At 38.2% G+C, this 24,492-nt stretch overlaps 1 protein-coding gene across 3 annotated transcripts in view; it reads left to right on the top strand.

Moving 5' to 3' along the window:
- KLF3 (KLF transcription factor 3) overlaps positions 1 to 23,656 on the top strand; it is a 29,441-nt gene extending 5,785 nt beyond the window's left edge. For 2 of the 3 annotated variants that reach the window (XM_064653033.1, XM_064653032.1), the window contains 5 exons: positions 5,390 to 5,486; positions 12,289 to 12,784; positions 13,669 to 13,819; positions 18,204 to 18,364; positions 19,419 to 23,656. In XM_064653033.1, coding sequence (XP_064509103.1) covers positions 5,430 to 5,486; positions 12,289 to 12,784; positions 13,669 to 13,819; positions 18,204 to 18,364; positions 19,419 to 19,600 — 1,047 coding nt within the window. In that variant the 5' untranslated portion in view covers positions 5,390 to 5,429 and the 3' untranslated portion in view covers positions 19,601 to 23,656. Of the gene's footprint in view, positions 1 to 5,389; positions 5,487 to 8,289; positions 8,826 to 12,288; positions 12,785 to 13,668; positions 13,820 to 18,203; positions 18,365 to 19,418 lie in introns of those variants that run through there. The other variant, XM_064653031.1, reaches the window with a different exon arrangement.
- The last annotated feature ends 836 nt before the right edge of the window (positions 23,657 to 24,492 follow it).

The raw sequence follows: 24,492 nt of genomic DNA, 5'->3' as shown, positions 1-24,492 counted from the left end.
CTTCTCTTAGGTTCAGTAAATATAGAACTGAAGGTTGAACAGGGTTTACATGGGCTCAGTTTTTCCTTGGTAAGGAAGACATCTTCTTAACAAGCAATTCAAGAACATTTTTACCCCAAAATTTTTACCTACAAGAAAGCTATTTCCAGGCATGTGGCTTCAAAGAGCTTGCAACAGTATTATCGTAAACTTAAAGGAGATACCAATTAGTCTGCTACACAGGTGATAAATAATTATGTCAAAGCAGTTCTAGGTCAAACAAGGTGACATCAGCGAAGTTATGATGCACAAATTGTGCAAAACCACAGGTTTTTCAGCCTCCTTGCAGTCCTGAAAGGAGGAAGGTAAAAGATTCTCAAATCTTTACTAAAAAGCAAAAATAGTTTGAAATACTAAATAACAGAATCCTGTAGAAATGCTCTTTTTCTTCATACCTGTCAATAAAACTTAAAGGAGAAAATTTTTGCCTGCGTATCATTTTCTTTTACATAATATCCTAACTTTTTCAACAATTATTACTCTTTCCTAGTGGAAATCCAGTGAATGAAAAACAAAGAAGGCTGCTGATCAATGAAGCATTTTCTTGGGGTGCTAGTTCTTCATGATTCTCCCTCTGCTCTGTTCTTCATGGGCAGGCTGGTCTGGTCTCTTCCTCCAGCTTCCTCCACCATGTCTGGACCTTTGTTCCTGCCCCCATTCTTGCTTGCTTTGACTGATTCTGACTGCTGTGCTGAGCTGGAGAGTTTCCTTGCCTGCTGCTATTTTGGGGTTGAGTGCAGTTAAGCACTTGCTTACTTCCCATTAAAGTCAATGGAACTTTAGAAACACTTTTTTGCTGACTCAGATCTTGATGAGCAACTGGTCCAGTAAGTGAAAACATATTACTAGCCCTGGAAAACTCTTTTTATACCTTCCCTATGGAATGTTGGTCTCAGAAACCGGTTTCTCTCTGTCTAACTCTCTTTCAAGGCTCCACTGAAGATGACTTCTCACCTGGGTTCAGAAAACCTCCCTACCCTTTTGGATTTCATCTATGGAGAATCTTCTGATAGTACCGCTTCTCCTTAGTACCAGGAGAAGTTTGACTTGAGGCTCACAGGAGAGTTGTTTCAAAGCAACAGCCTGAGTCCCAGAGGGCTTGGACTGAAGAGCTTTGGCTGCATGACTTAAAGTTGATTGCTAGATACCAACATGCTGCAAGAGCTGCAGTGTCTTTACAGAGAGCACTCATGCAGTGCTAATTTAGCAGATACCATTATATTGTTCTGTAATTATACTGACAATAACAGTCATACCTTAAAGCTTCTAGACAAAGCCTCGCTGTACATGTGGCAGCATTCCTTTGCTTCCCCCAGGCACAAAGACTGAGGAAGCAAACCCCATATATGCTTTCAGGCAGAGTGAAGAGAGGCAGAATTTATGGTCACCACCCCCGTCTGCCACAGGGTCAGGTCACTGACTGTTCTTCCAGGTATTTAGTGAAAGCAGAGGCTTTATGTTAGAAGGACGCTTTGTTGTTGGATGCACACAGTCAAAACTGGCCCTCTGCCCCACCCTTTCCTTTCATAACAGGTTTGCAGAGTTGGTGGACCTTGAAGGTAGATGTGTAGAGCTGCTGGGAGTAGCTGCACTGCGGTTGCTCTTTTCCAGCTGCTCTGCAGTGTAGATGTGTAGTCTGGGTGCATTCTTTAACCACTTTGCACGTTTCATCTAGGGTAAATAATCCATACAAGCCCTTATTGTCTGAATGCATGTTAAGTATCTTTAAGCTTTCATTTAATTATGTCTTTGAAATAATAAACCATACACCTGTCAGAAAGTTGGTGTCAAGAATTCTTCAATCCTGACAAGGTGATAAGCTCTAATGATAATGAACTTCCCTTCTGGAATAGAGACCTTGCTGTATATTGTATATTGGATCATAAGGGCAGAGTTTCTGTTGTTTCTGGCTTGCTGTCTTCACTGGACTTCAGATAGGAGAGTACTGAGGGACTTTGCCTCGACTTTACCTTGCACCTGTCCTTATTTGCATACAAAACCCAATTGCTTCATTCGTCTTTCTGAAGTACAGGGTGTGAGCAAAATCTTATCAAAAGCCATGTCCTGTTTGGACAAGTTGGACTGACTTGGCAGAGATCCACAGGGTGGAGTGAATGGGAGGAGGCAAGAAAGTAAAACTGGGTGGCTTGTTAGCTGAAAAAAAGAGAGAGCAAAAAAAAGAGAGGGTGGAATGTTTGCCTACCGGATTGCAGTTAATTATTTAGTTTCAGATTACATGCATTTTAAATTCTTTTACCCCACATGAGTAAACCCTTTAATGCAAAATAGTTTACATAATAAAGTGAAAGACAAAGACCTTATTTTTTAATAGACTTAATATGAACATATTGTTGTTGCCTCACTGATTTTCCAGAGCACCTCAGGAGTGAGAGATGGTATTTTGTTTTTCCAGAAATTAGTTGTATATACTAAACAATTTGCAGGCTTTCAAACAAATACATTCTGAAATCATGGTGTAAAGTAGAACCCAACTGGTTTTTCATTCCTCTGTAATAGAAACAGATAAGATTGTTTACCTTCCCTATTGCCCCCTTCTCACATGTTTAGGAGAGAGAGATTGGGATTTTTTGAGTTAGTAGGCATGCTTTTACAAATACACTGGGAAAAATTACCTACTTTTTAGTAAAACTAGTATACTTTATTTGTGTGTGAGTGTACATGCATGTGGTCCAAGCTATCAATTTGGAGCATTATTTTTAAATACAAAGACCATTGTTTTGTGGGTTTATTTATAGCCTTAGGAAAGTATCCTTTTGAGCTAAATTTTAAATGCCAGATCCAAAGCTGGTTTGTAATGATTCTGTTGCAGTCCACCAAATAAGATCTGGATGGACAGGACCAAGCATTACATGCTAATTAATTTTCCTTTCTTGAAAATTGGTTTCCACTCACTATCAAATAGGCAAAATAAAACCTGCTGCTTAAGAATAACATGATAAAAATGCTCGATTTCTCTACTGTGATGTGGTAATAAAAGTAAGGTTTTCCTCTACTGCTCTTATATGACTGCACTTGAGAAAGATTGAGAATTATTTTTCACTTTTATTCAGAGCAGTACACTTTCTGTTGTCTGTGTCAGTCTAATTCCTACACAGTAATTTAGAGCTATCTCGGGAAACACTCAAATGTGTAGCATGACATGTCAAATGTATATCAAGTGTCTTTTCACACACTTTCTTGAAAAGGAGTAACTCTTAAACTAAAGAAATCCAGTTTTAAAATTACAAAAATGACAGAAAGTATGAGCATCACTGCATTTACTTAGAAGAAACTCCTCTTTCTTTTCCCTTCCTTCCTGCCTTCCTGCCTTCCCTCCTTTCTTCCTTTTTTTCTTCTTGCTTTCTCTCTTTCTCTTCTTTCTCTCCTTTGTTTCCTCCTTTCTTCCTTCACTAAAGTACAAATTAGTGTGTCACATTATCTATGCACATGCAAACTAAAAATTGGAAGTTTTCTGGAAACTGAAGGAATTAGTTCCAAATTCCTATATAGGCAGTCTGAGTGGCTACTTTTTACTATAACATTTTTAGTGTCTAATATAACTAGGAGTATAATTTCTTTCTGTTTTCACATTGCATATATATGTGTGAGAACGAGTGATGTATAGATATGTGGATGTATTTCTGGGAAGACAGTCTTCTGAAACATCAGCTCTAGCTATGTGAAATGTTAAAACCCTGAAAAAGATAACTAGATAATGGTTATCTAAAAGATAACCATTCAAAGAAGTATAGTGTAATTAATAACTTTCTCACAAATGTATTTAAGGTATTTACAGAATTATCACAACTTTTAGCAAATAATGCTGAAAGTTACACAACCGCTCCTAAACTAAAACTACGTAGTAAGTTTAAACTGGAAATTACATTAAGCTGTATTATTTCTTCCACTTTGGTTTTGCAATTTGCTTTTGTCAGGCCTTCAACTTTTGTAAGAAGAATTATGAAAATACTTTAATTTACTTTTGCTACTTGTTTCCATTATTCAAAATGCACACTGTTGTAATATATTTTCAAAAGTCTTTAAATGTTATTTGTATGCCTGAATAATTAATGGTAGACTTGTAACAACTAATGCCATCTTTCTTTGGAAGCTTTTAACAAATTTTGATCTATAAACACACATTAATTGCAAGATTGTTCATTGGTGTAGGCTTGTTAGAATTTTTTTAATTTAAGCAGCTCCATCTTAAAATGTTCATTTACATTTCTGAGAGAATTTTCCAGCCACAGCTACAAATCTGTTGGTGAGCCTTCAGCCTGTTCCACGGGGTAAATTGCCTGGATGGTGGAGTCTGTCTGTATTTGCTTCTTTCCAGTGCCATCTACTGGCCAAAAGGGAATTGGTGTCATTTATTTTTGTCCTCACATCTTAATAGAGGTCATACCACTTCCAGGCAGGACTGTGAACTGTATGGGGTGTGGTCAGAACTTGCTCCTTTAACATCAGTCATAATGTATAACGTCAAGTGATTTATAAAAAGCTTGCCAACGTTTAAATGTTATTGTGAACAACTTTCCTTTGCTTTCCTTAGTTTCTACTCTGTACCCTTATGGCTTTGCCTCAAAGAGGTATCTCCTCCTTTCCTTCACAGCATCTTTCCAAGATGACCATGACAAATGTGTAGAATGATAGTAATGAAATGCATCACACTAAGTACTTTAATTTCAGGCATTTTGAGATTGGATAAGAAAAGGCAGCTGAAACTGCACAGAATGCAAGCAGATTTTTTTGAAGTGCTTTTCTTTTGCACAGTTAGCACAAATAGTTGTTGAATTGTCACTAAATCCATTATGCCATGGAAATAACTGATGCATTTTTTTTATGTTGTCATTGCAGCATGTTGAATGTAGTCCAAGTTAGTCCTGGATTTTAGTTTTTATTTTGCATTGATTATCAGTATCATTGTATGTGAACTATTGAACATTTCTGTTAGAACTCTTAGAAGAGAGATATCCTCTCCAGAATCAGTTCACTTGTATAAAGAAAATTCTTCTGAAGTTGTAATGCTGGTGAGAAATGTTTAGTCTAAACTGTGATGTGTTTAAACACTGACAGCTAATGAAAGTGACAGTTCTGTGGTCTTGGTATGCTGACATGCACAATAAAATTCAAATTAACTTTTGTTAAATTGAGCAAATGTCTCTTTGTTTCAATAGCAGTTTGGAAAGAATGAACTTACAATAAATAAAATATTTAAGCTTAGTCAAATATTTAAGAATCTATGTTAGAGATTGATAAGTATTCACTTTAATCTGACAAAATAGTAAGTTCTCTACAATTCAGAAAGTTGATTAGGGTGGCTTTCTAACACTTTGTCTTTGCCTTGCAGGCCAGGACATCAGAAGCATCAGAACAGGTGAATAAAAAAGATGCTAATGTTTGACCCAGTCCCTATCAAGCAAGAAGCCATGGAGCCTGTTTCAGTGGTAAGACTTTTAAAATATATTGATCTTTGTGACGACTGTTTTTTTCATCTTTAAGTCATACTAAGATTTCGTTAAGCTTTGGACTAGTTGGGAAGGCTTGTGAAGCTATGTTTTGCTCTTAATGCACTCAGATTCACATTCTAAGAAAACTTTGTGTAGTTTATTAATTTATTGCCTTAAATGACCTGACCCATTGCCTGTCAGATTTTCTCTGGGGATGGGAGCAACAGCAAAGTTTCAATAGCTCCCATCTCCAGAACAGAGGAGAGAACATCCAGGAACTTGTGAGCTCTGCAGATATGATCTCTCTTGTTTGTGGTGCTGATGGAGATGGGTTGAAATTAAGTTGCTGTGCTTCACAGTGAAGTGACAAGAGCCTGTGGTTTCAGTGTTACACCTTTGAACTAAATGAACAGCTTCTCACTGTCCCTTTTTCTGTTTCTCTCTTGGTTGTGACAACATGTGCCTGGGGCAAACTCTGTACTCTAAATCTAATCCTAAAAAAAAAACAAACAACAACAATGGCTTTTTGCTGGGTAAACTAGTTGCACTGCTTTACCATGTGAACAGCTGAGAACTAGGGCAGTGGAGAAGGAATGCAGGGGAAGGGGGGGGGAGAAGAGACACTACTTTAAAATTGGATTCATTTTCAGTGAATTTGATATATAAGGTCATCTCAGAGAAGAGTCTGATAAGTAAGAGCGTCAGGGACGTGTAGATGGGAGCTGTAAAATGAGAGTTGTGAAGATACAGGCTGCTGCTGAAGGGAAGGTTTTGGCTTTTCTCCCTCCTTGCCAGCTTTGTGTCTCCTTTGTGTGACTGAAGAATTGTGTAGCACTAGAATGATTTGGATCAGCTCACTGAATGGTCAGAATTGCTAACCCACCAAAAATACTCATTTTTTGGTCAGATGGGGAAGCTGATCTGACTCATTCTGTGCAGCTGCTCAATATTTGAGCAAGGGGAGCGGGGAGGATGAGGGAACGGGGCCTCCCCTTTCAGCAGTAGCCCACAATAACATCAGATTAAGTGTAACATGAAACTACACCCCTAGAAAGGCTGATCAATTAAAAGGGTGAAGTCAGTTTACATAACTTAGAGTGCATTAAACTCATGCTCTGAATGGCATCTTTTGGTGGAAAGTTTGTTTCCTGTTTTATTTAAAATATAGAATAATTTTCATAAATTTAAATGCATCTGTAAGCAGTCTGATTTCTTCAGTGCTATTGATAACATATTTTGGGAATTAAGTTTATGTGCATTTTAAAATTACAGTTTGACTTTCGTGGGGTTTGTTTACTTGAGAGCAATGAGAGAAAAATAGCTGTCACTGAAAGTGTGAATATGATGAATTCCAATATTTGGATCAGGAAAGAACCTTATTATTGGCCAGTCTGTCTGTCAGTTTAATCACAATTATTGTGTAACCTTATTAGCGATGATTATCTAAGGATATCTAATGGTGTCCATCAAAAGCAGAAAATGGTCTGGTTTTAGGAAAAAAATGCTGTTACTGTCTTTTGGGCCATCTTTTGTGGACATCTGCCTTCATCCCCCAAAGTTCTGCAGTGGCTTGCGGTGATGCACGAGGTGCACAAATGCCCCAAACAGACTTGTACTTCTGCAAGATGGACAGGCTTGGTACCTCAGGAGGCTCACCAGGAAAGGAGCAAGCAGTCTTTCCCAGACGAGCAGATGAAGGAAAAACTGCAAGGGGAAGAACAAGGGGGCATTTCTGAGCCCAGTGCATTCCAAGACTGTAGTTCCAAATGTTGCTTCTCATCCTTCTCGTAGTGGTGTGGTGTCTTCCATGCACTGGACCTCTGGAGTGTTCTTACAAATCAGTGTGATCATTCTGACTGGCCATCAGAGACTACTCAGAGCATTTTACCAAATCCATATGTTTTTCTTTTTGTTATTACATAATGAGAAAAAAAAGGACAATATAAAAAGCAGAAAGTCCAGAAGAAAGCATATTTTTTGAGTGAGGTTCCTCTCATTGGAAACTATTCTGGTTTCCCTCAGGCTAAGGACCGTGTGCGTTTCAGCTTATTTACATGCACAGGCTGTTTAGCCCCAAGCCCTCGAGGTCCCTAGCTCTTCTTGGTCTTGTGGCTTCCTTGGAGCCCTGCTGCCACATGGTCCCGTCAGAATGGGACCCTCCCATGCTCTGGAGGCACCTCTCATGGGAGGAATTGTGATATGGAGAGAACACAGAAAAGGATAGCACCCACTGACTGAATTAGTTTTCTTGACTACCTTTTGAGGAGGTGGAATGGAAAAGAAACTGTCGATGTGAGGTTGTGGAGGTGCTAAGCATATCACTACAGGCTGACATAACCCAGAAATCTGAAATCAGGATTATTTTTATTGCATCCTTCATTCTAGTAGTATTGTTAGAGGCCAAATTAAATTGAGCCCCTTAGGAATTATTCACTCTTCTATCTGAACATACACTGTAGGTGTAAAGTCTGTCTTTAAAACATACCATTAGTTGGAGTGGGAGAAGGAAATTAATAATGATTTTGACACCACTGTATTTCAGCGCGTGTGGATGAAAAGATTAACTTCTTCTGAGGTGACTGAAGCTTGCACTCACAGTATTTCAGCACTCTACCAGCAGCTCATGCCATTTATTGAAATGAATTATTGAACACATCTTATGATAGTTCTTAATGAACCAGTGACAATGTCATCTGAGCCCTATCTAAATATTTGCTGCAAGGACTTTTTAAACATTTGGACAAATACCAGTTACCATTTGGTGAAATAAGTTGCTCTTTTGTGAGTTACCATCTTTATTTGAATTTAAATTGAATTGAAACAGTTTTTCTATGTGTAGCAGAGAAAGTGCCTGACCAGGGAAGACTCTTGGTCAGGCATAAGAAGTATGACACTGTGAGTCATTATGATGGGATTTGTTGCTAATAGAGTATCTAAATATTGCCAATGGAGTATATAATATAGTCAGGTCTAAAGGGTTATAATACGTGCATAAGCAGGTTCAGCTAGAAACATGCAGGTTTGTAGTCCTTGGCCTTGCAGCATGTACAATTCCAAAGGAACAAAGCATCCGTGGAACTACTTTAGGATTTTATCTCTGCATGTGAATCTTGGCACTTTTACTCACCTGCTCAAAAATGAGTGTTCCAGTCTTTGCTCTTGATGTACTATGCAGACCTCCCTGCTGTGAGAGGGGGAATCTGTCTGGAAGCTGCCTACAACCTTGGGAGACCAGTTGGCCCCATCTCCAGCAGCATTTTTACCCTTTTGCAAGCCATTGTGCACCAAAGTCTATCTCAATCATCAGAGCTCCCCATCATGGAATGCATTAACTGTGTGAGTATCCAGGCAGTTACAGCTGCAATTCCCACCTGGCATTCTTGTCTTAGGATAAGGTTACACCTTGGGATGCTTGTTCTTTAAAGACTTTGTGACTAAAAGCATTTAAGATTTAAATTGCGCAAGCTTTTTCCTCTCTAGCATTCTTGCAATGAAACAAATGTTCATAGGTGGTGACGTTGTGATCCCTGACAAACCTACAGCACTCTAAATGCACTGATGTTTAGTGATGGAATGTTTAATTTATTGAAGCTGGGTGAACTTTGTACTATATACGAATAACAGCAATTCTAACAGAAGTGTTCAATATTTCTTACATGTTTTTTTCCAAGAGGCTGGCCAAATTTTAAAGTTAAACTAACAGGGTTGTGTAGTTTATAAAAAACTCGGTGAATTGCTTGAAAATCTGCTCACCTGTACAAAAAATAAGATGTTATACTGTGGCAGTATAACAGAATTTGGCAAATTATATTAGAGTAGTGCTTGGTAATGTCCTCTTGTGGAAGCAGTAGTCATTCCAAATGGTAATAGGAGTGCATGTGAAATATTTGGGCAGTCTTTATGCTTGACAGATTGACAAGAGGGGAAGCATAGTGATTTTCCTTTGGGATTTACTGTTTTAATTGTATGAGCCACATGGATACAACTCAAAAATATGAGAAGTATCTTTGATTTATTTTCTAGTTTCTTTGTAGCTTCAGTGCTCTGAGTTTTATATGGACAAACAGCAAAGAAAGGTAAATGAATTGCTTTGTAAGGTCCAAAGAGGGAAAGTGATAATACCAAACATAAAAAGAGCCAGATGGGGACTGTAAGGAGATATAAACTGAAGTACAATATTGCATGATCTACTGTCGTGACATACTGTTCTGCCTAAGGATGTTTGAGAAAGCGGAATTTACAGGAAAGTGAGAATTTGTTGGGTTTTTTTCAATCCCAAGTCAGATCAAACTCCTACATATACTGTTAATTCCCACAGAAGAAATTGACAGCAGATATTTTCTTTTTCATTGTTCCAGCATCCTTCTCAACTTTTTCACGCTTTTTTCCCCAAAAACATAATTTTTCATACCACATTTTTCTGTGACAGCTTCATCTGCGGTTCAGATAGAATAGCAATTAAAACTACAGAAGGAAGAAAAGTGTAGGAAAATGATTCAGCTTCTCCAAACTGCCAGAAAATATAGCTGATACTAAATCTGTGCCAGCTTAATTACAACAATGAAAACCTTCTATGCAAGATAATGCAAGGCATATGGGGTAAAATACCAAGTCCCTAAAATAATCACTTCTTTAAAACATCATTATTTTCTTTCTAATTCTTGGAAAGTATTTCTTGCTTATCTAAATACATTCTACTTAAATTTTCTAATTTAGAGTTCTCTGCACAACATTTTCATACTGTGGTATTTTTTTCAACACGCACACCCACCTCTGGTGTCGAAGAGTTGAAAGAGGGTAACTGTTCATATAGAAAGGTTACAGCTGACCAGCAGCCTTCTCTGAGATTTAAATTGCACAGGCTTTTTCCTTTCTAGCATTCTTGCAATGAAACAAACGTTTGTAGGCACTGGCATTGTGGTCATCCCTGACAAACCTGCAGCACTGTAAATGCACTGATGCTTAGCAGTGGAATGTTTAATGTAATTTGTTGAAGCTAGGTGAACTATAACCCAATAACAGCAAAAACTATAAACCAATAACAGCAATTTTAACAGAAGTACTTAATGTTTTGTTCCTGTTTAAATTTTTTTTTTTCTCAGATTTAATAGGTAGTAAATGCTGTTAAATATTAAATTCTATCAATATTTGCTGGTCTTCATCAGTTAGAATGGTAATGATTTTGTTCCTTGGCTCAGCAGTACTGGCAAGTCTACAGACAGCACTGCTTGCAATAATGGCATTTTAATAAAATTCTGAGAAACCAGTTACCATCAAAGACGAATGTTTTTATAGATCGAATTTGTAAGAATAGTCATAAAGAGAATAAAGTTTCGGAGGTTTTAATGTAATATTTACTGTTTGAAGATTAATCACCATTGTGTATGCTGCTTTGTTTGAATATTTTATGGAAGAGGTGACTCAGCTTTGTTGTTTTATCACAGTGCTTTGAATGCAGCAGGAAAATTTTATATTTTTTAAACTCACTATTTCAAACAGTAACTGAAAAGAAGAAAACTACATTTGTGTGTCATTTCTCAAAAACACTTTTAGTTAACATTGAAAACCAGGAAGACGTATTACTAGAGGTTTTTACCACAGGAAAAAATAATTTAATGTTATGGAAACAATTACATAAAAATACAGTAGTTTTATACTTCTGATCTGTTTCACTTTCTACCATTTTGAACATTTTTTTAATCCCACTCATCAAAGTAATTTTGGTGTCAAAGAATTAATCAGTTTTTTAAGATTAGTGTGAAACTGCTTAGCCTTGATGTGAAGGGTTACTTAACTAAAATCCAGAGATAGCATTTTATTTTAAAAAATTGACAACAGGACTAAAATTCTGTGTTCACTGCTTGTTCTATGTCCCTCTGCTATGTTAGAACATCTCTTCCATTTCTGCAGTAAATTAGCTGTTAGTAAACAACCTCAGTTTTCAGGTTTTTAAATGCAAAATTGGTCTGGATAGTTGTTTAATAATACTGTACTCTGCAGTGTATGTTAATACTTCTTGGTTTATAAAAATAATTAGTATAAATAACATAATAATATATAAAATTATTATTAAAATATGGAGATCATCACATAGGTCAAGATTGGCTTTGGGGTTTATGTTGTAATGAGAACTGCTAGCTACCACTAACAGGAATATTCTTCCAAATGTTTATCCCTATACTTTTTTCCCAAAATCAGACTGGCTAGTTATCTGCTTTATACTCAAAAAAGGTTTAGAAAGATTTAGAATTTTCCTTTTGCACTCTTCAGTTTCTCACCCATTACTTATATAGTGTATTTTTTATTGATTGTTGGGTTCAGATACATAATTTCTTGCTTTAGCGATTGATTGTTTAGCAATTACCGTAGCATTTGATTGGGACCTATTACTTGGAATTTTAAGTCAAATTTAACTCCCCTCTTGCTAGAATTCTTGACCCTCAGTATATACTTCTATGCTGGGCATTAGCAGCATGTGTCTCCCAGATCAGTTAAGAAATATGCAGCTTAGTGTATAACAAGCAGTTTTTAAGGGAGAAAATTGTTGAATAAGCCTTGAAGATTTGCTTTCATAATCTGTTTTACATTGCTTCTGAAACAGTGAATCAGTACTTGAGTAACTTCCTTTGTGTGGAGTCTTAGGCTTTATTTAATTCACTTTTATTTAGAAAGTACAATAAAGTGCTCTCATTAAACTTTTTTATTTTGCCTCAGTTTTATTAGCTGTCTTTCTTTTTCAACAGTAACTGTGTGATTTATTATTTGATTTTCTTTATTTCTTTTCCACTCCTTCTGACAGTCATACCCATCCAATTATATGGACCAAATGAAGCCAAACAAATACAGCGTCATTTATTCTACACCAAGTATGTTGCACAATAAATTCTACTCCAGCCCTGAAGGACTATCAAATGGAATCCAGATGGAGCCAGTAGACCTTACGGTAAATAAACGGAGCTCACCACCTTCAACTGGAAGTTCTCCATCCCCACTAAAATTTCAGACTGTGCATAGGAGAACTTCACCTGGATTGACTCTGTCCTCACCCAGCTCGCCTCTCAGTAAATTCACACCATCACCCCCAGGAGTACAGCCTATTTCTATGCCAATAACAATCCCACCTGTAATGGCCGCTGCTCTTTCACGCCACGGACTGAGAAGCCCTGGAATACTCCCAGTTATACAGCCTGTTGTGGTCCAGCCAGTTCCTTTTATGTATGCTCCCCATCTCCAGCAGCCCATCATGGTGTCCACAGTTCTTGCAGATGAGATGGAAACTCCGAGTAGCATGCAAGGTTGGTGTTGTCAGAGTTGTTTTTTATGCCATTTCATACTGTGAAAATAACACAATATCCAAGCACTTGTTTCCGGTATTTCTTTGCATTTTAGGAAATGGAACATAATTCCTGTTCTTCCAAAATATTCAGGCATAGAATATTTGTTTTGCAAATATTTTACCAAACTTACCAAGGTTATAGAATCACAATATGACTTAGTTTGAAAAGACCTCTGAGATCATTGAGCCTAATCTTTGACCAATCACCACCTTGTCAACTACACCATGGCACTGAGTGCCACACCCAATTTTTCCTTAAACACCTCCAGGGACGGTGACTCCTCCACCCCCCTGGGTAGCCCATCCCATTCACCCTTTCTGTGAAGAAATTCCTCCTGATGTCCAACCTAAACCTCCCCTGGTGCAGCTTGAGGCCCTTGCCTCTCATCCTGTTGCAAATTGCCTGGGAGAAGAGACTGACCCCCACCTGGCTACAGCCTCCTTTCAGGTAGCTGTAGAGAGTGATAAGGTCACCCCTGAGCCTCCTCTTCTCCGTGCTAAACAACCCCAGCTCCCTCAGCTGATCCTCTTAGGACTTGTGCTCCAAGCCTTTCACCAGTTTCGTTGCCCTTCTTCATACCTACATAAAGCTGTTTAACTACTGAGATTTGGATTGATAAAAATATTGGACTGATGAAAATTAATAGAAGTGCTTTGAATCATAGGTCATCAGGAGATAGACTAAAACTGGAAAATTTTGTATTTAGCATGAATTGTCACACTAAATATAGAACTGATGGATTTCTTTTGTTTTAACTATAGATTTTTATGTATATTTTTTATTTTCATAACTCTTCATATTTTTTATGTATTGCCTTCCCTCTCCTACCCTCCCCCATACAGTGCCTGTCATTGAGTCTTATGAGAAGCCTACACTGAAGAAAACAATCAAAGTAGAGCCAGGAAGTGAACCATCGAAGACTGACTTCTATCCTGAACAAATGTCACCTCCAATGATGACCTCATTGTCTCCCCAGCAAGTAATGTTGCAAGAGTAAGTAGCCAACAGTAGTTCCAAGATCAGCAGAAGAATGGAAAGCAGTTCATTGGAGTATTTACGAGTCTTGAGGAGTGGGAAGGATTGTTGCTGTACTTTAGAACATGTGGTAAATACAGAAAAACATTCTTTCCTCCCACCACTGCCACTGTGAAATGTGATTTCAACTTTTTTTTCTCCCTTCTTTAGCAATATGGGAGTTGATACATCTTTATATATCACAACCACATAGATCTGCCATTCATATAACACATTTCTGAAATGATGATAGTCCCAATCCTACCGTTTACTGAGAATAGAACTCCCAGTAAACCAGTGATAATCTGTTTATGTAAAACCAGCAGCAAACTTGAAAGATAGCTAAAAGAGATTTCATACTGATCTCTGTATTTACGTTACTTGAAATATCTTTCTTTAAAATGAGTGTTGTGACTTTCTCTTCCTGGAGGACTTCTTTGTTTTTTCAAAACTTTTGGCTGGTTGGTGGAAAGAACTTCTTTGGGCTTACAAGTTTTCTGTATATCCAGTGAAATTCCATGTTTACCCAAGGCCATTGTTCTGTGGGTGATATTTTTGGCAGCTCAGGTAGTTTCTGAAGCTGTCCTTCCTCACAGCCACTTGTTTCCATCCCAGTACTAACTTGTTGAGCTGGTATAGCCTTTACCGGGGCCGCTGCATGAACTGGATCACAGATCTAATTGGGTTTAAAATAGTACTGTTTGCAGAAGGCAGGGCAAGGGCTAGAAAGAAGAAATTAGTAAACCTTCTCATTGGAACCATTAAAAATTTCTCAGGAGGCATCTGAGTAGCCATGGGCATCCTTTCTATTTCCTGTTTTCCTAGGGAAAACTCTGTCAAGTTACTAAAACCATGGAATGGCCCAGAGCCTGGCTCATCCTTCAGCAGGCAGTGCTCTGGGTAGGCATGCAGGCTGCCAGCGTGGCCTTGGCAGGAGCTGAAGTTGGAACTGAGCACAACTCATAGCACATAAGCTCAGAATCCATTTCTGCCCTTTCTTCCTGCTCATTGAAACCCTTGGGGCACTTATATTTGACCTCACCTCATAGAGTAGGGAAAAAGGGCTCCAAGCCAGACTCTCAAAACCCAGTGTGAGTGTGATTCAGAAAGAGAAAGGAAGCGTAAGGCGGGTGGTCTGCATTTCCTTCAGCAGGCTGCCTCTCCCTCCTGCTCGTGGCCATTGGGTTAGAGGGCACACTGCAGCTCCAGGCCTTCTTGTGGGCACCTGTCCTTGGCTTCAAACAAGCTTCAAACAGCTAGCTTTCATAAACTATATGCTGTTAATTTTAAAATAACCTTATATGTTTTATTATAGTAAACATACAATAGTAAACATCCATGTTTACTAGTTGCTTATTTACCTTCCATAATGGACCTGCCACACAAGGCAGTCAGGTCTTGGAACTAACTACTGCTAAGTCAGGACTGTCAAATGTTTCAGTTTAGTTTTTGTCTTTGTTAAGCCTCTTTAACAAGAGCAAACCAGTAAGTGCTGTTCCTGGCTGGTACCACACCCTTCCTCCAGGGCTGAGACTTCTACAGACTTGTCACCTGCATTAGTGATTTGCATTATAAAGTTCCCAAAGAGTCCAGTTTCCACAGGAAACCCATCCGCTGAGCAAAGAATATAAAATTTGGTATACTGTGTAGATAGCTTTGTTACAAAAAAAATTTCTATAGTCCATGTTTCCAAAGCATCTCCTCTGCTTGCCCATACAGAGCATTATGTTTATGGAGATCCTGTTCTTGCATTGTAACAGCTTAAATACCTACATAGCTGTCCTGTAGAGCTGCAGTTCTTGATTATTCCTAAACCCAGCCCTTTCAAGCTCACATTCAGCTGTATCCAAAACAAGAAGTTTATAACTTGTATTTTTTTTGTCTTTATATCGTTAAAAAATACATAGACAAATCACAGAAGTTACAAGATGAGAGATCTAAACCTTTATAAAAAAAACCCTGTCATTTCTCAGCTTTGTCAGCATCTGCATTAAGAGCTATAGTTAAGCAATGATGATTTTACCATTTTTCATAGGTTCCAACTGCCTAAAGTGCACTATTCAGACACATGAGCTACATTAAAGGGACATAGGAAACCTTCAGTCTCCCTTTTAAGTGACTTATTTTGGTTGAGTGTTAGGTTTTGGCATACACACTATATATGTATATGTATGTATGTATGTATGTATATATATGTATAATGTTGGTAGCATTTCTGTAGGAGTGGCGGGACTTTCCAGTACCTCTGATAATCAATGTAACAATGTAATAACTTCCAAAATCAAACTTGAGGTAATAATCTCTAGCCCAATTAAGAAGCTTAATTAACGTATTTTCTTGCAAATGTCAAAGTCTCACTCATGCTGTCAACACAATGTGGTCTGTGGTGAAGAAGAAAAAGCTGTTGAAATTGTAACATGATTTTTGGAAGATACTCTTATCAATTAAGAGTGACACATAAGTGGGTAGACTGAAATGAATTTGTATCTGGTTGTATAAGAGGGAATGAAAGAATTATGGCTGTGCTTTTATTATTGGCACTTACTTAATATTTACCTCTGAATTTTGACACTGCCTTAACCATTTTTTAAAACTGCCACACCCTATCTGATTATTGATAACATTCTGTTGTCTTGCCAACCTCATCTCCTCTAAAGGGAAAAGGAGACAAATTCTCAGCACTTCTTCTAGATGCTTTGAGATTGAAAGTCATCACAAATGGTGTAGGGTAGATACCCTTTTTCTCCCTTTTCCCAGATGTTAGCATGTACAGGACTAGCCTCCACACATAATGATTTAAACCAAGTTTGTTTGCTGTCCTAAGCCAGAGCTTCTCCAAAAAGACAAGTATGCGACAGCGTTTAAACTGAACATTGCTTTGGAGAACCATTTCTTTGGAAGCTAGAAGTCTGCCTTTCTTATTTAAGAGTGTGTACATCTGTGTCTAACATCACCATCTGGGGTTTCCTGCCATTATGATATTTTTAGCTAGATCTAATATGTACTTAAAGAGTACATCACTCAGCAGTCACAGAACCACCAATGAAAGAAAATTTGGCTCCCAATTTCAAGCTTGTAACTCTAATAAAAGAATTAAAAACAGAATTAAACTTTTCCCACATCACTAATCCCCATCCTGCTGTTTTCTTCTTAAACCATGCAGATTTTCTGTCTTTAGCACATGCCCTTTGTTTTGCTCAGAAAAGTAGGTATTCAATGTTTCTGAAAATTAGGCCTTAAAGGAACTTGGTGTAAGTAACTAATAGAACCTAGTGTTATAAAACGTAATTCAATTGGTAAAAAACTGTGAAATACAGTAACTGAGAAAAGACAGGAGTTCTAGAAAGCTCATTTCTGCCACATGGAGGAGTTGGTTTTGCAACAAGGAATGCTAATACCTGCACGTTATATTCTAAGTTTCAGTTAAAAGCTAAAAAGTACATTAAAAGCTTTGATACAGATCTGCTAATGGGCTGAAAAATGCAACCTTGTGAGGTTGAAAGATTTGTAATGCCACATACCTTTTTGACAAACATACTCGTTGCCTTTTCTAACATTGGTGTGGAAGAAAGAATCAAAGTTGTCCCCAGCTATACAGTAGGGTGTCATTCAACAGTCAGCCTTTTAAGAAGCTCGTATGTTTTCGCGTGTGCGAATGTTTATGGTTGTGTTTGTTGCAGAAGTCTGTATGTAGTTAGTACATGTCTTACCTGTGCTGTACCTGTGGGCTTCTAAAGTGAAAAATCATGTTTATGAAGGTGGAGGGACAACTTCAGACGTCCTGTGGGTGTGGCACACAGGCTAAGCTCTACTTTTAGGAATTGACGTCAGTGGTACAGGGAGGCCGCACCCTCCTGCCAGCACCAAACAGGAAATTCTTAATTACATTTTAAAGGAGTGGCTGGAACAATAAAGACTGCCTTCTGCTTTGAAACCCTAAAGATACAATTTCTTTAATAACACGGAATAGCTGTTTCCAATTACAAGCAAAATAGTAATATTTGAAGGATAACGAAAAATTGTGAACAAATACAAGGAAATTTCACTATGAACTTTGAGAAATCTGGGGTTGACTGAAAAACAAGAATTTGAAGAGAGTTTTTCCTAAGTATGTTAAAAAAACCAGTTACAAAGTAGTAAAAATGGCTACATCATGCCACAAAGTGAGTAAACGTTTAAAAATATTACTGCTAGAGTACACAAAATGTGCTAACCCTGTTGAATTTTTCAACATGCATGTAATAGTGTTCTTTCTGCCAAGAGACAGAGTAATAGTGAATAAAAGGCTCTGTTATGAATCACACTAGTTGAGGTTAGCTGTGCTAAATGTTTTTCATTTTTAACATTCAATTTGACTTTGCAGGAATCACCCTTCAGTTATAGTTCAGCCAGGAAAGAGACCTTTACCTGTGGAATCTCCGGACACACAAAGAAAACGTAGAATACATCGATGTGATTATGAAGGCTGCAACAAAGTCTACACTAAAAGCTCCCATCTGAAGGCTCACCGAAGAACCCATACAGGTTTGAGTACTGCTATGCTTCTCTTTCATCAAGTCTGTGGTAAAATAGTAGCCTAAGTTTGTTGTTCCTGCTAATGGCCAGGTGACCACAGGCATAAGTAACAAAATGAAAGAAATTAGATCTGGCACTGAGGATATAATTACAGGCTGAGCAAAAGACAGAGGACATAGCAGGAAAACTCACAGCAAGAGACTGTAAGCCAGAGCAGGTTTTTGGGGTTTGCTGGTGTGCTTTACATTCACTGGCTCTTCACTCATTTTGTGTCCAATTGCTTGCAGATTACTCAATCTGCACAACCTGTAAACACCAAAACAGTTCAAATTGCACTGCCTCACCTATGACATCACTGTTAAATTTGACTGAGACTTCCATGGGAGTGGCCCATTTGCAGAAATCTGGACTGTGTGCCAAATGCAGACACATATGCTCTGTGGACATGCTACCCAGTGGTCCAGTGGTGCTCTTTTCTGAATAAGTGTTCAAGTAAGTGTATCCCCATCTCTGCTCTCCACAGAAATGTTCATCTTGGCATGCTAAATGAATATATACACATCCAAGGTTTTGCGGCAGTACAGCAGTGTTAAAAAAGAGGGAGAGTGACATATTAGAAAGTAATGATTGAGAGAGATTTTGGGATACTTGTGACAATGGTGCCAGTTATTAAATTTCAGAAATCACAAGAAAATTTCGGCCTGCTGTTCTGAATGGTAGCACAGTCCTTTCCCCCAGCTAATCTGGAACGAGTTCCCTGTTTTGAAAATACATGAAAAAATGGTTAAACCTTCGCACTTCTGGGCTTGATGAGACAAAACAAGTGCTAATATGGCAGAGAGAGGAACAGAGACACAACAAAAAAATAAGTTGTGGCAGGAAACAATTTTTTGGTCTATTAACTCTGGCTACACAGTTTCTGCAGCCTTGTGCTTTTTGCAGGCCTTTTCAGTAAGCATTAAAGTACTTGCTGAAATTTGACAAGGCAAGAGAATAAATCTGTCAGATATTTAACTGATGTGTTCATGTCTTAAAATCCCCACTTCTGTGTTTCTTTTTCCAGGTGAAAAACCGTACAAATGCACTTGGGAGGGATGCACATGGAAGTTTGCTCGTTCTGATGAACTAACGCGGCATTTCCGCAAGCACACAGGAATCAAACCTTTTCAGTGCCCAGACTGTGACCGTAGCTTTTCCCGTTCGGACCATCTTGCTCTTCACAGAAAACGCCACATGCTAGTCTGAATGTCTTCTGTCCCTGACTCCTGTCACACTTTTTTTGTTTTTTACACATGCATTTTAATTTGGATTCAGCTGGTCTGGATCTCTGAATTTATACCATTAAAAGCTTACATATGGTCAGTAACAGATGTTATCTAACCCTCCTATGTCCTTGCCACGGGTCAGACCTAAAGAATGTGAATACTTCTTTTTTTTTCTCTCCTGGGGATGCTAAGCAAACCCTTTCTACATTCAGTATGTTTAATGTATTCCATTTGTGAATAAGGGAATTTGTAAACTAACGGCTTTTGTTGGTTTCTTCATATAATCAACCCAGAATATACTGATAAAGTAGTAAATGTTATTGAATATCCAAAATGCTAGTCCTTGCCAGACACTTTCATTTATGTGCCCAGTAAGGGATACACTCTCATTTTATGCTCAACAATGCAATGAATGAACTCTCCTGGCCATGTTGATTTCTGCAATGTGGTTAATGCAACAGTTTTAGAAAGACACTTGATTTAGAAATCCCCTCTGCCCAAACAGTGAGTAACGCTGAGGAAATAAATCTAAACAGTGTAATTACTTTACAGAAGGATTGAGTCATAGTATCATTTACCCCAGTCAAGAAGAAAAATTGGCAGGAATGGGTCCGTACATAACACTGTGCATCTAAACCAATATCATCTGTCATTTGTATTATAGTGTAGTAGATATCCTTGTTTTTATTGGATAATGCCCCAGTGGATTTGTTAAATGAAGACCTTGAGTGACACTGTATGTCTGGTTTCTGTGCAAGTGTATGGGTGGAACACACAGTCAAGAAAACAGCCTGAAGCTGAGTCAGGGGAGATTTAGGTTGGATATCAGGAAAATGTTTTTCACCCAGAGGGTGGTTGGGCACTGGAACAGGCTCCCCAGGGAAGTGGTCACAGCATGAAGACTGACAGAGTTCAATAACTGTTTGGACAATGCTCTCAGGCACATGGTGTGACTCTTGGGGATGGTCCTGTGCAGGGCCAGCGGTTGAACTAGATGATCTAAATGGGTCCCTTCCAAGTCAAGATAGTCTATGATTTTATTGTACTCTCCTGTGACTTGGCATTACATGATATTCATAGAAATCTACTGCACCTCATTTCAGGGATATAGACTATCCCCCTGCAATCATGCCCCTGCATTTCCTCTAAATAATTTTTCTCTTTACTGTACCTCAGAAAATAGCAATCATTATGTCAAAAATGCTCTGAACTGTGAGTACTACTTTAATACACTACAGTATTTAAAATTATTAATCCACAATATTTTTGTAAGAAGATGGCGTCCGATATGATGCACTTCTGATAAATTGAGTCATGTTTCTGTTTTGGATAAAAATGTACACCAAATCATCCATTTCCTAACTCTGATTTGTGACTCTGGTAGTCTCTCTTTGTAGGTAGGCAAAGCTTCCATGTAGATGTGTCTGTTGCATTAAAACTTCACATCAGCAAGTCTTAATTCCCATGTCTGTTAGCAGACAGAACTCCATAGGTAAAATAAATTGAATTCAAGCAGCCTGCAGTTGATCCCAGATATTTTTCCATCTGGGAGCCCTCTGAAAGGAAGGTTTCTGTCTATATTAGCTGGTAGACTTTGTGGCACTGCAAGGGAACAGGATGTGTTTCTCCACACTCTTATTGCACCAGTGCGTTTTCCTTCATTGTTCTATGCAACATAAACACTATTCCCTGCAAGATTTTTCTTTCTCTTGGAAAATCCCACTGGACAATGGAGGTTTGAGGAGAGGAAGAGTTGCATAGAGCTCTGCAGGAGGAGGCAGGTGGAGTGTCCATCTGCAGGTGGGTATATTTGAGCTTATGGAGCAGTTAGGCTGTGCTTCTACAGTCTGTGTAGTCCAACAGCAAAAAAATAATCTTGGAGATGCAAGAGTGTGAATGCAAAGAGCCTTCCCTTGGTGATAGACTTTACCACCTGTTCTGCTGACATCCACATACCCATAGAATAAGAGGAGAGGTCTGTACTCCTGGAGAAAAACGCTGCAACAGCAATTTCTATGAAATAGAAAGTGTTCCAGTTGTTAACAACTCTTGCATTGGGTATATGGAACTGGCAATTTTATTTAAGGAATAGAGCCCTGAACATGTGCTCTACAAAGGGGAGAGCAGAGATTTGCAAAGCAGGGCTGGGAACATTCGTGCTTTTGTGAGGAAGATCCATATGCTTTGTTACAGCTACAAACATCCTCGCCACTTCATTAGGGCTGAGGGAAGTAACACTGTGTCTTCTTGTAATTGACCCTGATCTGCTCATCTATGGTGCTGAAAAACTTGGGACATTAATTGGTCTTTTTTTTTTTTTGGTAGGCCAAATTGTTATTGACATTGAGGAACTTGTAGGAAGGAGACAGATATTAATAAACAGCTCTTCCAGATTGGAGATTTTTGTTGGATATTTTTATTGTCAGTGGTAGCAGAATTGGCTTTTTAATGGCAGTTTTGTAAATATAGGTGCATCACTGCTGAGAGGCTGTGTAGAACCTTATGGCATCAGTCACAAGTTTACAGACATTTAGTATCCTGGAATGAAAACAATTCTCTGTTCCATTCTAGGGGAAAAAGCAGATACTATAAAAATAAGCAGCTTCATGGCAACTGGTCCCATTTTTAGCTTAACAAATGCAAATGCATAAAATTTGGGATGTTTAAGGAACATTTCTTTCCAGTGCTCTGTTTCTCTTTTGAGGCTTTTATAAAATGTTTTCATTAATATGTTCTCTTTTTAAGTATTTTTTTTTAAATCAGAAACAAAGATCAAGTACCCTAAAAGCAGTACTTCTTTGTAACTAAGAGTTATTTCAGATAATTTAGTCTAGGTTATATGCTATGTTAATTCATAGCTTATGTACATTTTTCCTGAAAATACTTATGCTAATGGTGGAGACAAATACACTGGAGATGCAATAGAACTTTAAAATATCTTCATCCATGTGCCTTGTGAATTAGGACAAGAGAAATTTAAATATAAAATGTAAGTATTTGATATTATTTCATTTAAATGCCTTCCTTATAGGATTTTTCACTTATGTCTGTGATGTCTTTGTGGGATGTCAAAAAGGTCACGAACAAATACACTTTGATCTTTTAGCTGAATGTGAAGTTACAACTTAACCAGCTCATCTTGATTTTAGCAAACTTCGATTTGAGGGATACCTTGTAATTTTTAAATATACACAACTACTTTTCAAAGCCAATCCTTCCATCTTTGCCCTAAAGAAAAGCCAGTTGAGATAGAAAACCCTAGTTCTGGAGAATGTGTATAATTAAAAACCCCACCTTTTTCCCTAGTTGTATTGCACTGGGCAGCTTATAACAGGCAATACTGTTCTATGAAAATGTGCCTGTTTAAGCCATTTGTTCATAATAAATTACTGGTTTCTAATACAAAAAGTTAAGCATGTATTAATGTGTGAGGTTTATTTAAATATACACCCACCATTCCGCAGTGATATTTCAAATGCTACATCTTGTCCAAATATGTTGTTGTTGCTGTCAAGGTTAGCAACATGTAGATGAATATAAATCCTTTCTATAAAAATTTACAAAGCATGTTAAATCTCTTAAGAGGGCTACACCAGTTTTCATTATATTTTACAGATATTAGCACTTTTTAAAATGTAATTTAAAGGGTCAAAATAATCTTTTTGCTTAGCATCTCTCACCTGCAAATATAGCAAGGATGTTTTATTTACTTTAATACTTCTATAAACTATGCAGAATTTTTTAAATAAAATGTAATATATTTTATAAGCTAATAAGACAGAATGGGTAATTAAAGGTTTCTAGCGTGCATTACTATAACTTGCAAATATGGAAACATTTTAGTAATCTTTTCTTACTAAAGATGTGAATGTTTAATGTACTTTCACTGTTTCTACTTTGGTAGTCCAATGGGAATTCAGTAATGACATTTTGTCATGTCAAACTGTGAACATAAATTTGTACTGTACAGTCCTCATACTATATTTAGTATACAGTTCATATGTATTATACTTGTTAATAAAACACTCAGAATATTGTTTGTGGTCATATTGTTGCATGCTGCAAGACAAAGAGCATGACGCAGGTGTGAGGGTTGGAGGAATGCCTGGAGACCCCTGTAGGCTCTGGGGTTTTGGGTGGCCATTCTGCAGGACCCGTTGCCACTTCCCGTGTGTGAGTGCCCCACATGGGGCCAAGGGCAGGAGTACAACGCACTACCTGGAGGTACCAGCGCTGCTTCCAGCTCCTGCCTGCTGGGGGAGCTGTGCTCAGCAGCACACTTAGTGGCACACTCACGAAAATATTTTACTTGCTTCTGATTAGTCCATTGGCAAGTCTGGAGCACCAAAGGCAGGTTTGCTTTTATTATCACTCACAAGATGACTGACTGGGCCTGTGAGTAGACTCGCACTGCCAACATGTCAACATGTGTGAGTCCTGCTCACCTCTGGGCACCCCTGCAGGCTTTGCTGAGAGATGATGATGAAGAATGGGGTTTTATTTATTCACACTTTTACAGATGCCTAAAAAGAGTAAACCTGGTTGAATTCACTATGCATCTATAACATTTCCAGTTCCTGCTAATTGCATTGGGATGTCGGTCTATTGCTGCCTGGGACCCTGCAGATCAGCCTGATGAGCACCTACACCGTGCTTTGGTGACAGAAGGGAAAGCAGGTACAGTGGAAATGAGCCATAAAAATGAAACCCTGCAAACAGAAAACAGAATTTGAGAAAATGACCAGCTTGTATTTCTTGGCCTCCTACTTGAAAATAAGGACTGCTCATTGTAAAGCCAGAGTCTGCTCACATCATGCGGTTTATTTCTAAGGTTCAGGCAGGAGGGACCAATGGCAGGGGGACTGAGTCACG

This window comes from Pseudopipra pipra, chromosome 4 (genome assembly GCF_036250125.1).
Source record: "Pseudopipra pipra isolate bDixPip1 chromosome 4, bDixPip1.hap1, whole genome shotgun sequence".
Taxonomy (NCBI): Eukaryota; Metazoa; Chordata; class Aves; order Passeriformes; family Pipridae; genus Pseudopipra; species Pseudopipra pipra.
Note: the sequence above shows the minus strand (reverse complement) of the source record. Positions and strands in the feature narration are given on the sequence as shown.